The sequence below is a fragment of the Protobothrops mucrosquamatus genome, unplaced genomic scaffold (genome assembly GCF_001527695.2).
Source record: "Protobothrops mucrosquamatus isolate PMUCROS unplaced genomic scaffold, P.Mucros_1.0 scaffold6, whole genome shotgun sequence".
NCBI lineage: Eukaryota > Metazoa > Chordata > Lepidosauria > Squamata > Viperidae > Protobothrops > Protobothrops mucrosquamatus.
Window position 1 is genome coordinate 6274404 of NW_015386393.1, and position 14531 is coordinate 6288934.

The following is a 14531-nucleotide window of genomic DNA, read 5'->3' on the forward strand; positions in this document are numbered from 1 at the left end:
ACATTTTGATCTTTCTCTCCTTTTAGCGCGGGCAGTTTAAAAGTGATCAATGGAATTGACCTGCTCTCTCACACCAGGCATGCGCAAGCACACCCAGGGATGCTGATGGGTTTCCAATATGGATTCTGCATCTCCTCTACCCCGTTTTCTCCTTGGCCAGGATGTCAATCCAGTCAGGGATCTCTTTGCTACGGTCGGACCGTTAAAAACAGGAGAGGAGAGAGGAGAGCCCAGTTCTCAGATGTGTAAACCGCAACAAAATTAAAACAAAAATAGAACGAATACAACAACCCAGGAGGGAGAGGAAATGGAAAACACATGCCCTGGGAGATCAAACATGCGCACAGAGGGAGAGAAATCGAATGCTCCACATGGTTTCAGTCCGTGGGCCTCGGGATGCTGCCCGTCTGGAGGGACAGAAGGACGAGGGACTGTGCCCGATTCCGAGAGCACTCAGCATTTTGACAGGGTTTCTTTGAATTCTGACAACAGATTTCCCAATAAGGTCGAATCGTCGCATTTTCCATCAATGGACACAGAGTTTTCTCCCTGCCAAAGGATTCATTGAAAAGGTGGGAAGGGGGGCGGGGGGGGGGGAAGAGAAAAAATATTTTTTTAGGGTTAGATAACATGATTCTTGGCTCTTCCCTATCCAGGCTCTCTGTTTGTTTGTATCCCTTTATTACATCCAATGCAACTTCTTCCTCCTACTGCAGTGATGGCAAACCTTTTAGAGACCGAGTGCCCAAACTGCAACCCAAAACCCACTTATGCATCTTCGGTGCTGGGTGGGTGTGGCCCATTGGCTGGGTGTGGCCAATTGGCTGAGTGTGTCCCATTGGGTGGGCGTGGCTGCGGTGGTAACGGCAGACTGGGTGGGATTAAAAAGTTCAATCAATCAATTCCAACTTTGCAAGATCTTTTTTCCCGTGAGAAGTTGAAATTGACTGATTGAGTGAACCTTTTTTCACACTGCGGCAGAGGCCTAAAGCAAAAAGGTTTTATAAAACCCAGCTGAAGGCCTAGGACTGGGGCGATGGCGCACGTGCCCACAGAGAGGGCTCTGAGTGCTGCCTCTGGCACCCGTGCCATAGATTCGCCACCACTGTCCTACTGTATTTTTCCCACAACAAGAAACCCCTGGCTCAAAGTTACCAGCCAGCTTTCATGGCTAAGGAGGGACTAGAACTCACTGTCTCCTGGCAATTAGCCCAAAGTCATTCAGCTGACTTTCATGCCTAAGATGGGGACTAAAACTAGTTTCCCCATTTCTAGTCTGGTGCCTTAACCACTAGATCAGTGTTTCTCAACCTTGACAATTTTAAGGCATGTGGACTTCAACTCCCAGAATTCCACAGCCAGCATTGCTGGCTGTGGAATTCTGGGAGTTGAAGTCCACATGCCTTAAAATTGTCAAGGTTGAGAAACACTGCACTAGATCAAATTGTTTCTCATAATCATCTTTCCTCTCATCTGCCTGGAAACTAATTCATGTTTGTTCTTTTCTCCTATTCCTACAAGGAGGTGTCAAAATTCATCTGCCTGTTAGGAATTCTAGAAGCAACTTCATTTCTCCCCTGCGGAAGGGCGGGCAATCCACATTATGGATTTAGCAGGGAGTCAGATTGAGAGAGGTGTTGAACAAACAAGATTAACGTACTCTCTTTAAAAAGCAAATCCAAGTTGGAAGTTGACAAAATATACAACACTACTAATGCCACTACCTATCAACTGATGGCCATCTTTGCTTTCCGTAAATTGCGTGTTTAAAGAAGTAGATGCATACAAGTCAGGGGGCCTCAACCCCGGGTCCGTGAACCGGCACCGGTCCGCGGCATGCCAGCAACCGATCTGCACAAACAAGCAAAGCCCCATCCATGGGATGCAGGCAGGACATAAAACCACGCACTCTCCGGTCCGTGGAAAAACCTTTCTCTGTGGAACCGGTCCCTGGTGCCCAAAAGGCTGGGGACCCCTGATGTAAGTATTATTGCAAATACTGAATAATTACAAGAGCAACACCTATTGCGGTGATGGCGAACCTTTTAGAGACCGAGTGCCCAAACTGCAACCCAAAACCCACTTATGCATCGTCGAGTGCCGGGTAGGTGTGGCCCATTGGCTGGGCGTGGCTACGGTGGTAACAGCAGACTGGGTGGGACTAAAAAGTTCAATCAATCAATTCCAACTTTGCAAGATCTTTTTTTTTCCCCCGCAAGAAGTTGAAATTGACTGATTGATTGAACCTTTTTTTTTTTTTGCACATGGCGGCGGAGGCCTAAAGCGAAAAGGTTTTATAAAACCCAGTTGAAGGCCTAGGACTGGGGCGACGGCGCACGTGCCCACAGAGAGGGCTCTGAGTGCCGCCTCTGGCACCCGTGCCATAGGTTCGCCACCACTGACCTATTGTGTTGACTCCAAAAAAATTAAACAATTTCTTTTGCATTAACTGTTGGAACTGATTTGTTATTTAATACTGAAATTCTAACTAAGGATATTATTAGGAGTGCAGGTAGACCTCACTTAATGACCATTTGTTTAGGGCCCATTCAAAGTGATGATGGTGCTGGAAAAAAATGGATTTACATCCAGTCTTTGAAGTTGTGATCATGACACAGGTGCTTAACGACCCTCGGCACCTTTATGATGGTTGCAGCTTCCTGTGGTCATGTGATGTAATGAATGGCCTTAGGGAAAAAGGAGAAGAGACGCTGCCCAGGAAACAATCAGCCAAGAGAAGCAGGAGCCCCCAGTGGCCTAATGGTCAAAAAAGGAATCTTAGTAAGGACTGGTCCTAATTGTTCAAATGGGGGGGGGGGAGTTTGTACTTTCAGACTTGCAAGATTCTGATAATGTAGCCTCACCATAAAGTACAATTTGTTTGTCTAACCACGTATCCTGTTTGGTTTACCTGGGAGAGCGGATCGCATTTTGCGACCCTCACAGCCGTCTTCCGACAAGCAGAGTCCATGGGAAAGCCGGCAAAAAGGTTGCAAGTCAGTCAAGGGATGTCTTGCTTAAATCCCCATGTGTGGGATTCGCTGAACAAACGCAACCGGAAGTGCCCAAACTTCCATTGTTAAGTTGGTGTGGTCGTGTGATTTTTCTGCTTTCCGATCACATTGCTTAGTGAGAGGGTTGCCATTTTGAATTAGAGTCATTAAGCGAGGACTACTTAGATATTTTACTTTGACTGAGGAAGTAAAAAACGTCTAGAGGTGAGAAAAGTCACCACCTACTACTGAGTGCCTGTGTTAAAATATCTGGTTTCTGCAATGCGTCATATGCACAGTGGGACAGTGTCCTAGGATGCTTCAGCATTTGTAGCTGACTGATTGTACATATGCTAATGCAGGAGTAGGCAACCTTGTCTCTTTTATGACTTGTGGACTTCAACTCCCAGAATCATAAAAGAGCCAACGTTGCCTATCCCTGTGCTAATGCTACCATGTATCGGTTGTACTATTTAGTGCAGTATTTCTCAACCTTGACAATTTTAAGGCATGTGAACTTCAACTCCCAGAATTCCACAGCCAGCATTTCTGGCTGTGGAATTCTGGGAGTTGAAGTCCACATGCCTTAAAATTGTCAAGGTTGAGAAACACTGATTTAGTGCTTAGTGCTTTGTTTTTGGATTCACCTTTTTCACGAGTAGGCAGACATGATGGCCCTGGATAGAACGGCTATACATGGATGCACAGGCCCCCATACGTTCAACAACTGAAAGAAAAAAAGAAGTGGTTAAAGGGTTTTCATCCCTCCCCCAAATAAGGCTTTTAGTTTTGTTTTGTTTTTAAAAAAGAGAGAGAATTGTACAGCTTTAAGGAGTGCATATCTGCACGAGCCACTGATCTAACTAGATCACTAGCCAGTCACTCAGGCAGAAAATGTAACGAATGATGGAAAGAGGGAAGAATCCCAAGTGCCAAAAATCACATTTATCTGACTATTTTTATTGATAGTTGGGATTTGTTCCACTCTTTTTAGTGTCTGCTTTCGTCTTCCATTGCTCAGAAAAGAAACAAGCCATTTTTTCCCCAGGGCACCTCATTCTCACATATCCCTGGATTCTGATGACATCACATTGGTGCAGATGCAGCAAAATTACTGAGCCCCAGCAAGTAACTGCATTGAGACAGCCAGCACAGAGAATCAGCTACAGTGAAGCATCTCCTGTAAGAAGAGATGCTTTGGGCTCACCTAATTACCAGTTTTCTCATGGGAAGTCATTTGAGAAGCACAAGCAATTACATTTCTCCTTCTAATAACGAGACAAAACTAGCACAGCAACTCACACAATGTTACAATAAGAAGCCTCCTGCAAGCTTGCATGGTTTTTATGCCCTTTTTAAAACCTCAAGATACCGCTCTAGGATTTATTTATTTACAAACTAGCAAGAACAATTTGATTTTACGTTTAGAATATGAGCAAGTAGTCTTTTTTTAGCAGGAACTCACCAGAGAAATGGTGGTGGAAGCAAATTTTTGCCAGGAGGTGATGGAAAGGGATGGTGATGCCATCAACTTTAATTGAGCTGGCATGCAGGTCCCCCAACTCCAACAGCTTGGCAAAAGCATCACTGTGGAAAATACAAAGAGGAAGAAGCTTAGATAGGCAGTAGAGGAAGTTGGAAATTGCAGAATGGCTAACTTCTACCTTGACTTGTCTGACATTGCCTTAGAGGGGATTTCAAAACTTCTTTCCTAGCTCAGTCCGTTTTTACTTTCTGTAATTCAAATAGAAGAAAAATATATGTAACTCGGGGTTGAACTGTGGAGTCCTTGGTGCTCTCTGGGTTGATTGTTCGCTTGCAAACATTGCCTGATTGGATGATGTTACCGAGTTGTGTACTGAAACATCTGCAAAGCAAACAACCAAGCCCAGAAAGCACCGAGGACTACACACTTTCTGCAATCTTTGGGGATGCTGCCTCTATTAGTCATCTCCTTAGTGTGTTCTTTAGAGAACATTAGAAAAAGCAGATCCAAGGAATAATATGAAAGGTGTTATCATTTGGTTGATAGCAAAATCCTCCAGACAGCTATCTCCATTTATTCATCTACAGCAGGGGTGTCAAACTGCCAGATGCATCATAGCAAAACCACGCCCACCCCGTTGCCGGCAATGGCAAAAAAAGTCACAATAAGTCGCAACACGTCACGTGACGTTGCGAGTTTGACACCCCTAATCTACAGGCTCACTGCTATAACACAAGATGTCTGAAATTGCTATAATATTTTATGCTTTACACCCAAATAATTTATTACTCAACAGTAACCATCTGATCTTTTTCTAATTACATTATATTCTGAATTCTGCAGCATATGCTAATTTGAATGCAAAAACCAATTATTTCCATTAATTTTCCCACTGAGGTGTTCTCATGGATACAACTAAGTATTGAGAGGGGGTCTCTAGGACAACTTGCTGCGGCCAACTTGCCTGGGTCATCTCACTGCGGCCAACTTGCCAGATTATAATTTGCTGTGGCCAACTTGCCGCGGGACAATCCACATAGGATAACTCAATGCGATAAATATTATCCACCACTGTGGATAATAACAAAGATGATCAGGGGACTGGAGGCTAAAACATATAAGGAAAGGCTGCTGGAATTGGGTATGTCTAGTTTAATGAAGAGAAGGACGAGGGGGGACATGATGGCAGTGTTCCAATATCTCAGGGGCTGCCACAAAGAAGAGGGAGTCAAGCTATTCTCCAAAGTGCCTGAAGGCAGGACAAGAAGCAACGGGTGGAAACTAACCAAGGAGAGAAGCAACCTAGAATTAAGGAGAAACTTCCTGACAGTTAGAACAATTAACCAGTGGAACAACCTGCCTCCAGAAGCGGTGAATGCTCCAACACTGGAAGTTTTTAAGAAGAGACTGGACAGCCATTTGTCCGAAATGGTACAGGGTTTCCTGCCTGAGCAGGGGGTTGGACTAGATGACCTCCAAGGTCCCTTCCAACTTTGCTATTATTATTATTACTGTTTCTTCTACATTGCTTCCATTTTTGTCAAGGGAAATAATGTCAAAGGAAACAGCGGCAGGTTAACATTTATTGCACTGAGTTATCCCGTGTGGAATTATCCCACAGTGAATTGGCCATGGTGAAACGGCAGCGGCGAGGCAGCAATGGCTGCAGCAAGATGGCACCGGCAAGCTGGCCATGGTGAGTTAGCTGCAGCGCGTTGGCCATGGTGAATTGTCCCATTCCAACTCAGGGAAACATCCTCTCTTCATACACTTTAACACTTCCAAGATTTCCTAAAAGGTTCTACCTTGCACACTTGGACATCTCCCAGCATGCATGCGTGCATGTTGCTGCTTTTTCTTCAAAACTTTCTGCAAAACCCACAATGTCTCTGAAAACACTGACACATTCTGCTACTTTCCATTAATGGCCAGGCATTCATTACTCTTCCCCTAAATGTACTAAATCTTTCTAGACTGCTGCAGTTGATGAGATTTTTTTAGCTTTTCCATTCTGAAATCCTGCACGAGAACGTAAGCCTTTGCAAGTTTTACAAATGTCAGCCTTTTTCTGTGCAATTACCCAAAGCTCAAAAGATGTGGACCCTTCTTAAAAGAAATGTGTTCATTTTAAGAATGCGTAGGGGTAATTTTGGGCTGTGACAAATACTCATAGGAATTATGCTATGGACCTCTGTAATTAAGTTTGTGTGTATGTAACTGAAGTAACACGATATTTTTCCTTTACTCAATGGTACATTCATTCATTCTTACATTCTCACTGAATTTTGGCTGGAAATTCATCAGGTTACACCAACAGCACTGCCAGAATAACAATGCTGACTTATAGGCAATAGCATCAGTAAATATTTATTTCAACAAGTGAAGAACAAATTGCTTTTCTTCAGGAAGTAACGTGACCTACCTGTAACAGGGTGTCGTAATTAGGTAAGAGGCACAACTGAAGCACAGCTTAAAGTCTAACTTTTCATGTGTTGAGCCTTCATCATCCTGCAGCATAATGACAAATGCAGATAAATCACAGGACCAAAACCAGCTGTCCAGCAAGTGGATGAGACTTAGTTTAAACATTCCTAAAAGAGCACCAGCCCAAACCGATCCTTGGAAGGGGAGGCAGTCAGAAGGTTTCACAGGCTTTAAAATACATCATTATCCCAGACAAGGCCAACTTGCCTCTTGATAAAACCCAGATATTTTATCTCCCTAATATAGGTAGTCCTCAACTTATGGCCACAACTGAGCCTAAAATTTCTGTTGCTAAGTGAGACATTTGGTAGGTGAGTTTTGCCCCATTTTACGACTTTTCTGAACACATTTGTTAAGCGAATCATTCCAGTTCTTAAGTTAGTAACATGGTTGTTAGGTGAATCTGGCTTCCCTATCGACCAGGTGTGTGGTATTTTTAGAGTTAACTTAGATGTCAGAAGATGTCAGAAGATCGCAAAAGGTGGTTACTGAATCCCAGGACACTGCAAACCGTCATAAATATGAGTCGGTTGCCAAGCATCTTGAGTTTTGATCACACGGCCATGGGGATGCTGTAACAGTGGTAAGTGTAAAAAACGGTCATAAGTCACGTTCTTCAGTGCCGTTGTAACTTCAAATGGCTACTAAATGAACTGTTGTAAATCGAGGACTACCTGTATGGCGAAATGTTTGGGTCTGGTTCTCTCCTCACACGCAGCAAGAAAGCCAATTCCATCCTCCATCCCTGCCTAGAACAGGGTTTTTCAAACTTGGCAACTTTTAAGATGTGGATATTAAAGCTTATCTCCGACATCCTTTGGGAACATCGTTCTACTCTTCTGGGAGAGTTGCTATAATAGGAGGAAGCCTCGACAAATAGCTGCAGGGAGCTCATTTCCTACTTCCTTGAGGGAAATGTCTCTCTCAATCTATCAGTTGCCCCAAAGTTCAAATACAAGTAGTCCTTGACTTACAACCATTCGTTTAGTGACTGTTCGAAGTTACAACGGTACTGAAAAAAGTGACTTATGACCATTTTTCACCCTTACGCCCATTGCAGCATCCCCATGGTCCACGTGATCAAAATTCGGATGCCTGGCAACTGGCATGCATTTGTGATTGGTTGCAGTGTCCTGGGGCCATGAGATCACCTTTTGCGACCTTCTGACAAGCAAAATCAATGGGGAAGCCAGATTGACTGAATAACTCTGTTACTAACTTAACAACTGCAGTGATTCAACAACTGTGGGCATAAAATGTCGTAAAATGGGGCAAAACTCATTTAACTGTCTTGCTTAGCAATGGAAATTTGGGCTCAATGGTGGCCATAGGTGGAGGCTTACCTGTACAGACAAGGACTCTGGTTTCTGTCATTGACTGGAGGAATAAAGCCTTCTGGAGTATCCCATCACTTTTATTCAAGGAATAAAAGCAGAAGATATCTAGGACAGGCCCAACTCTAGAAAAATGTACTGGTCAATAGGTCACCGAGTTTTGCATTAATTTCTTTAGATTTGTAAACTTCTGTTCAATGGATGTGAGCTATTTTTGAAGTTTATGTTTGTCTGAAAAGCATGTTTAAAAATATGTCGATTTGGCACAAAGCTGGTACAAAGAAGCCACAAGCTGATTATTACAACTCTTTTAGAAGGATCAGGCTAGGATGAAAAACAATTCACTCAAGCTAACTAGTGAGCGGTATCTCTTTGAGAAATAAAAAAAATGATGTTAATGTCTCTTTAATCCCTTTAATATTTTCCCAGCATTAACAAAGGATAATAGGCTCTTACTTTGACTATAAATGACAAGGTCCCTTTTAGTTTCTGTGCCATGGCGATACTCTGCAGGGTGAACACAAACTGGGCTTCATTTGAGACTCCTAAATTTGGAGAAAGACAGAAAAGTTTAAAATAGGGTAACAGGATTTACTTAGATTTATATAAACACCCCCCCCCGAAGTGAGAATTATGATTTTAAAATCTTATTTCTCACACAGATATCTTTAAAATATTTAACCATTTTCTCCACTAAAGAGTACAAAGCATTAGCAGTTTAACAATAAGCAGTATCAATCAATCAATCAACCAACATTATTTTAATATGTACTAAAGGCAGGACAGAGAATTGCTAGAGAAAACTACCACCACGGTGCAAATGTGTTTGTCATTGTTCACTTTAACTCAGATAATCATTCACCTTTAGAAAATACTCTATATTATGGAAACCAATTAAAAGCACTGTTCCCAGGATATGTCAATGGCGTCATACTCTGGTCCTCAGGAATACTCTTACAAAGATAGTGTGTCATGATCTGACATCCAACATCTTTTGGGGATTACTTGGGCTGAAAATAGACCCGCAATGGCAAGAAGCTATTCAATTCTGAATACACACCTTTGAAAATTAGTCCCATAAACTGAAACACAAACAAGGAGAGGCTATGTCGCTCTAGAAAATTAAGGTAAACTTCAAAGGTTTGGCTCAGATATAACTGTGATACACACTCATAGCGAGATAGGCCCTGTCCTCCAAGATTCTTTACAAAGGCATTGTCAATGCTGCTAACATTGGATGTTCTTGCTTTGACAAAATGTGCAGAGCTGTCCGGTATTTTTAGAGTTAACTTAGATGATGCTGGGAGGGGAGGAGAAAGAATGTGTGGGGGATTAATTAAGATAAGGAATAGGGCTACAGAAACAGAAGCGAACTGATTGGAGAATGTGATTTATGACTGCAAAATAGAGGAAGGAAATAGGCTGGAATATTATGTGTTCAGGGGAGGGGAATTCAGATCTTGGCATCCTCCATGCCCTGCGGACACTGTGCTTACATGATTAAAGGCTTTTTAGGATAAACAATGCCTGGAAGTTCTTTGAAGTGTTCCATTAGTCGGAACCATGACATCCATCTTTGGAAAGCTCACTCCCATCCCCTCTCACCAGGAAGCAGAAGCCATACCAGGAGGCAGCTGAAAAGGGACAGGTATCCCATCGTGGATGGAGGATCCTTCCGGCCGCAGCATTTTCGTATTCAGAGAGTCCAAAACATTCAGCTCCATGCTCTTCAGGAAACTGCTGCTCTTATTCTCAAAGATCACAGAAACGGTAACCTGGCTATCGTTCTGGAGGTTCCCTTGGATATCGTAGGTCTGCAAAAACAGAATCATTGGAAGGGAGAGGACACGAGAGAAACTAGGATCTCCTTGGTGTTGCTGAAAACCAGTATGGAAGACAAGAGCAAGTCGCAGTAGGTAGTTCAAAGAAATCAAGATAAACCATAAATTGGGAAAAAAAAACCCACATGAACTACTACTCACCATTTTAATGTATGGGTTTTCAGCAAGGAGGTCATAGCTTGACATAGGCTGGGAAAGAGGAAAAGAGGAAAAATCAAGGCAAGGAAAAAGGAAAGAAAAGAATGGTGTAACGGGAGCTACCTGTACAGCAGGGGTAGTCAACCTTGGCTCTTTTATGACTCGTGGACTTCAATTCCCAGAATTCCTGAGCCAGCGTGGCTGGCTCAGGAATTCTGGGAGTTGAAGTCCACGAGTCATAAAAGAGCCAAGGTTGACTACCCCTGCTATACAGCAAAGCAGTGGGACTGTGGCTTCAACTTAACAACCAGATAATGCTTGATTACAGTCCCAACAACCTCAACCAGGGGATGGGGAACTGGTATCCAACACGTCTGTAAAGTACCACATGCTGGGCAAAGCTGCTGCAGAGCCATGCCAGAGTCAGGTCTTCTGGAGTCTCAGTACCCCAGTTGTTGATTACCTCTCTGCACAAATTTCTCACCGGCAGTGGCTCTTCCTCCAGAGTTCCGTTCTGCACAGATTCCGTCTGCGGCTCATCCCCTCTGTCACGATGCTTTGGAAGCTTCTTCTCTTTGGATTTTTCCTCCTTCTTATGCTTCTTCTTTTTATGCTTGGATTTCTGTTAAGTCCACATAACCCAAAAGTCAGCTTCCTGGTCCCTCAGCTGCCTCTTGGCTCATCAGTAAAAGCTGTTTGCCTTGGAAAAGTCATGTATCTGACAGAAACGGCTGCTAAAATACATGCTAGCCAACCTAGCCTTCTGCCTGTTGATCAAAGACAGCTCAGAAATTATAGCAGATTCAAACCAGGCTGAAAATATTCCCAACTAAGATAAGATACAGGGTGCCATTATCAGAGAGACTAGCCGAGAAGCATCAGTTCCCAGGCAAAACACAGAAAAGTGGAATTCTCTAGGCAACTCACCTTTCCGTCGTCTTCTTCCTGAAGTTCCTCCTCTTTCTTAGGTTCTTCGGGTTCCGTTGGATCTACACTGACTTCAGGCAGGTTCTGCTAAAGAAACAAACTGGGATAATAAAAGCCAGCTTGGTTCAAGGGACCATATCTGGGAACATCACAGAAAATCTGTGGGTCAAGTCATCCAGGTATGATTCCCTGTTCATATTAGTCCAAAGTCCTAAACGTAGTCAGCCTAATTCTCTAAGCCAGGGCTTTTCAACCTTTTCACCCATTGTGCCACTTTTAGGATATGGCAATATCTGAGTACCACCAGTCGCCTAGCAAGGTGTCAAAAACTTGATGACCAAAAAAAAAAAAAAAAGGGGAAAAAGGTGATAAAGGTAGTCCTTGACTTACAACAGTTTGCTTAGTGACTGTTCGAAGTTACAATAGCCCTGAAAAAAGTGCCCCCCCAAGGCACAGCCGAGCAAGACACCTGCCTGCGGCTCTCTTCCTCCTGTCTGAGGTTTCCATTGTTGTGAGCATTTCTGTTGAGGATTGGCAGCGGGGGTGGGGTGGGGGGTGTTTGGTTTTTATTCCCCCCCCCCGTCTGCTGGGTGGTTGCAGCAGGTTTTGGTCACTTCACATGACCCTGGGACACTGTGACCGTCATAAATATGAATCAGTTGCCAAGCATCTGAATGTAAATCGCAAGACCCTGGAGATGCTGCAACATTCCAGCTGATCGGCGCTTCTTCTGGGCTCAGCAGAAGCGCCAGGATCAGCGCCGAGCTCCAGCTGGAGCCTGGCACTGATCCTGGCGCTTCCGCTGAGCCCTGACAGCCCCGAAGAAGCGCCGATCCTGGTGCTTCCGCTGAGTCCTGACAGCCCTGCAGCTCCAGCCATCTCTCGCTCAGGCTTGTGCGGTGCTGCCACTGGTTCAGCTCATTCCCCTCCCCCGCTACCACTTTTCTAGGATGGTCACGTACCACCTGCCAGGTGCCAATGTACCACAGGTGGTACCCGTACCACTGGTTGAAAAGCCCTGCTCTAAGCCTCTTTGGAAATGGGCTGCACAAAGGAGCCCAACAACTGAAAGTCCATGCCAGCATCTTTGCTCTCACTTAATGGGGTCGCCAAGCCCACTCAAAGCACAGCCTAAAGATGTTAAGGCAGAAAAGGGCAACCTTGTTTGTAGCCAGAGACTGCAGGTGTGTATGAAAATGACATAGGTGAAAGAGGCAGGGCTAGATTTTCCATATCCTTTTTTTTTTTGCATTTGGCTTTCTGGTGCTTTTTTTGACTAAAGTAGAAATGTTAGGCCTTTTTTTACTGCTTAGTTTTGTAAAAAAAAAAAGAGAATAAAAAAAGAAACACCAAATAAATAAAACCACCTTCTCATAATTTGAAAGTTTGTCTCCAAAATTCAGCAGTATAATCACGGGGAACTCAGTGGGCTGTAAAAAACAGTGACTGAGAAGCGGTTGTTAAGAATATCTTAATAGTTCTCAATTTGTAATCAATGGCCACAACTCCAACTATGAGTTCACAAAAAGACACTCTGCCTTATTGGCTGCTCCCTTTTTCTGTTAACCAGGTCTCCTTAGGATAAAGGTCATTGGCATGTGCAAAGGGCAGGGATTTCTCTCAGTTGTAATGAGTGTTGGAGAAAATAAGTGAACAGCAGGGGGAAAAAAAAACTCCTCTCCCAACCTAGCTACATGCATCTCTGCATTTTAGGAAATGCAAAAGCATCATCTGTTAATAATGATGTAAAAGTATGGGGAAGAAATCACCATGTTTTGTTTTTTTTACTGCAGGGGATAATACTTCATCTGAAGTTGCAATTGTTGTTGGGAGGGAGGGGAGAGGGGGTAGAACCTCCCACAGGAAATGGAATGCTTCCACCTAAGGGAGATGATGCTTTAAAGAAGAAGGGTTTTTTTCCTTAAGATCACTTCACTTCTCTGCACTCTTTGAGATCAAAACACTCAACACTGCTGCCAATGCTTCCCCCCCAAATATGTAGATTAAATGCAAAGATGAATGTAACATCATATTTAATTTGGATCCAAAATAGCAAGGGAAAGGAAGGAAAGGATGCCATGAATCACCTTTCAGCGGCATAGTACATTAATTATTTACCCAGTTCACCTGGATTTTCTTCCCGTGGCAAATTGGAACCAATATTTCTGCCTATCTCCTCCTCCTCTAGATAAGGAAATGCTTTTCAGAGGTTCTGCTGCACGTTCTATAAGGAGGGACTAACCTTTGCCTCCATGGCAGGGACAGGCGGTGGGGTATCAGAAAGCCACAGGTCCACGTCTTGAGGCTGGAACAACCATCCAAAAAGTATTATAGACAATTGTTATGGGACAATTTCAAGCACTCAAAGCGCATGTTCTTCTATAAGGCTCACAAACTGCACTAGGCATAACGTCGTTTGCTTTGTTTGAGCACGGCAAGAGATGTGAACTCGGCCACTGTGATCTGGAATAAGCATTGTGTTTGGAATAAACATTACGTGCCCCCGGACTGTATTCCTTAAAGCTATTCTTAATGTTACAGGTGCAACAGTTGCCACTATCTGCCAGTTTATGTTTATCTACTGCAGTGGTTCTCAACCTGTGGGTCGGGACCCCATTTGGGGTCGATCGACCATTTCACGGGGGTCGCCAAGCAAGGCTGTCCGCCATTTTTTTTGTCCGCCATTTTTTCCCCTTTTCCGGCGGGTGCCTTACCTCCCTTGGGCTGGGCCAGCTGGTGGTCGGCCTGCTCTGTCTCTGCCACTTGCCAGCTATGCCTCGGCCGGCCCAGGGGGCGGAACCACGCATGCACGGCGCTCCCAGGCAGGGAAAATCCTCGACTTACGACCGGTTGGGTAGTCCTCGACATACGACCGGTTTAGTCCTCGACTTACGACTGGTTTAGTCCTCGACGTACGACCGGTTGGGGTCGCAGCATTAAAAAGGTTGAGAACCACTGATCTACTGGGTTATATGCATTTGAACTTCAAGGTATAGTAATTTATTTTATTTACATAAACTTATATGCCGCCCTTCTCCCTATAGGACTCAGGGCGGCTCACAGCATATTAAAACACACAAACGCCATTCCCCATAAAACCAATTAAGAACCAAATATTTGTCGCTGTATTAGTTATTAAGATTCGAATTAAAATTATCCCTATTTAAAATTTCTCCCTAGGCCAGACCCGCTTGTTGAAAAAGCCATGTCTTGAGGGCGCGGCGAAAAGATAGGAGGTCCGGAATCGTCCGGATCTCGGGGGGTAGTTCGTTCCAGAGGGTGGGGGCACCCACAGAGAAGGCCCTCCCCCTGGGGGTCGCCAGCCGAC

The 14531-nt window shown here is 44.1% G+C and overlaps 1 protein-coding gene across 1 annotated transcript in view; it reads right to left on the bottom strand.

Moving 5' to 3' along the window:
• Positions 1 to 266: 266 nt before the first annotated feature.
• AP3D1 (adaptor related protein complex 3 subunit delta 1) overlaps positions 267 to 14531 on the bottom strand; it is a 67830-nt gene continuing 53565 nt past the window's right edge. The window contains exons 23-32 of the mRNA XM_015810028.1: positions 13446 to 13508; positions 11204 to 11290; positions 10761 to 10898; positions 10280 to 10327; positions 9922 to 10111; positions 8754 to 8842; positions 6902 to 6987; positions 4459 to 4580; positions 3641 to 3720; positions 267 to 549 (exon numbers count right to left, since the gene is read on the bottom strand). Coding sequence (XP_015665514.1) covers positions 454 to 549; positions 3641 to 3720; positions 4459 to 4580; positions 6902 to 6987; positions 8754 to 8842; positions 9922 to 10111; positions 10280 to 10327; positions 10761 to 10898; positions 11204 to 11290; positions 13446 to 13508 — 999 coding nt within the window. The 3' untranslated portion in view covers positions 267 to 453. The remainder of the gene's footprint in view (positions 550 to 3640; positions 3721 to 4458; positions 4581 to 6901; positions 6988 to 8753; positions 8843 to 9921; positions 10112 to 10279; positions 10328 to 10760; positions 10899 to 11203; positions 11291 to 13445; positions 13509 to 14531) is intronic.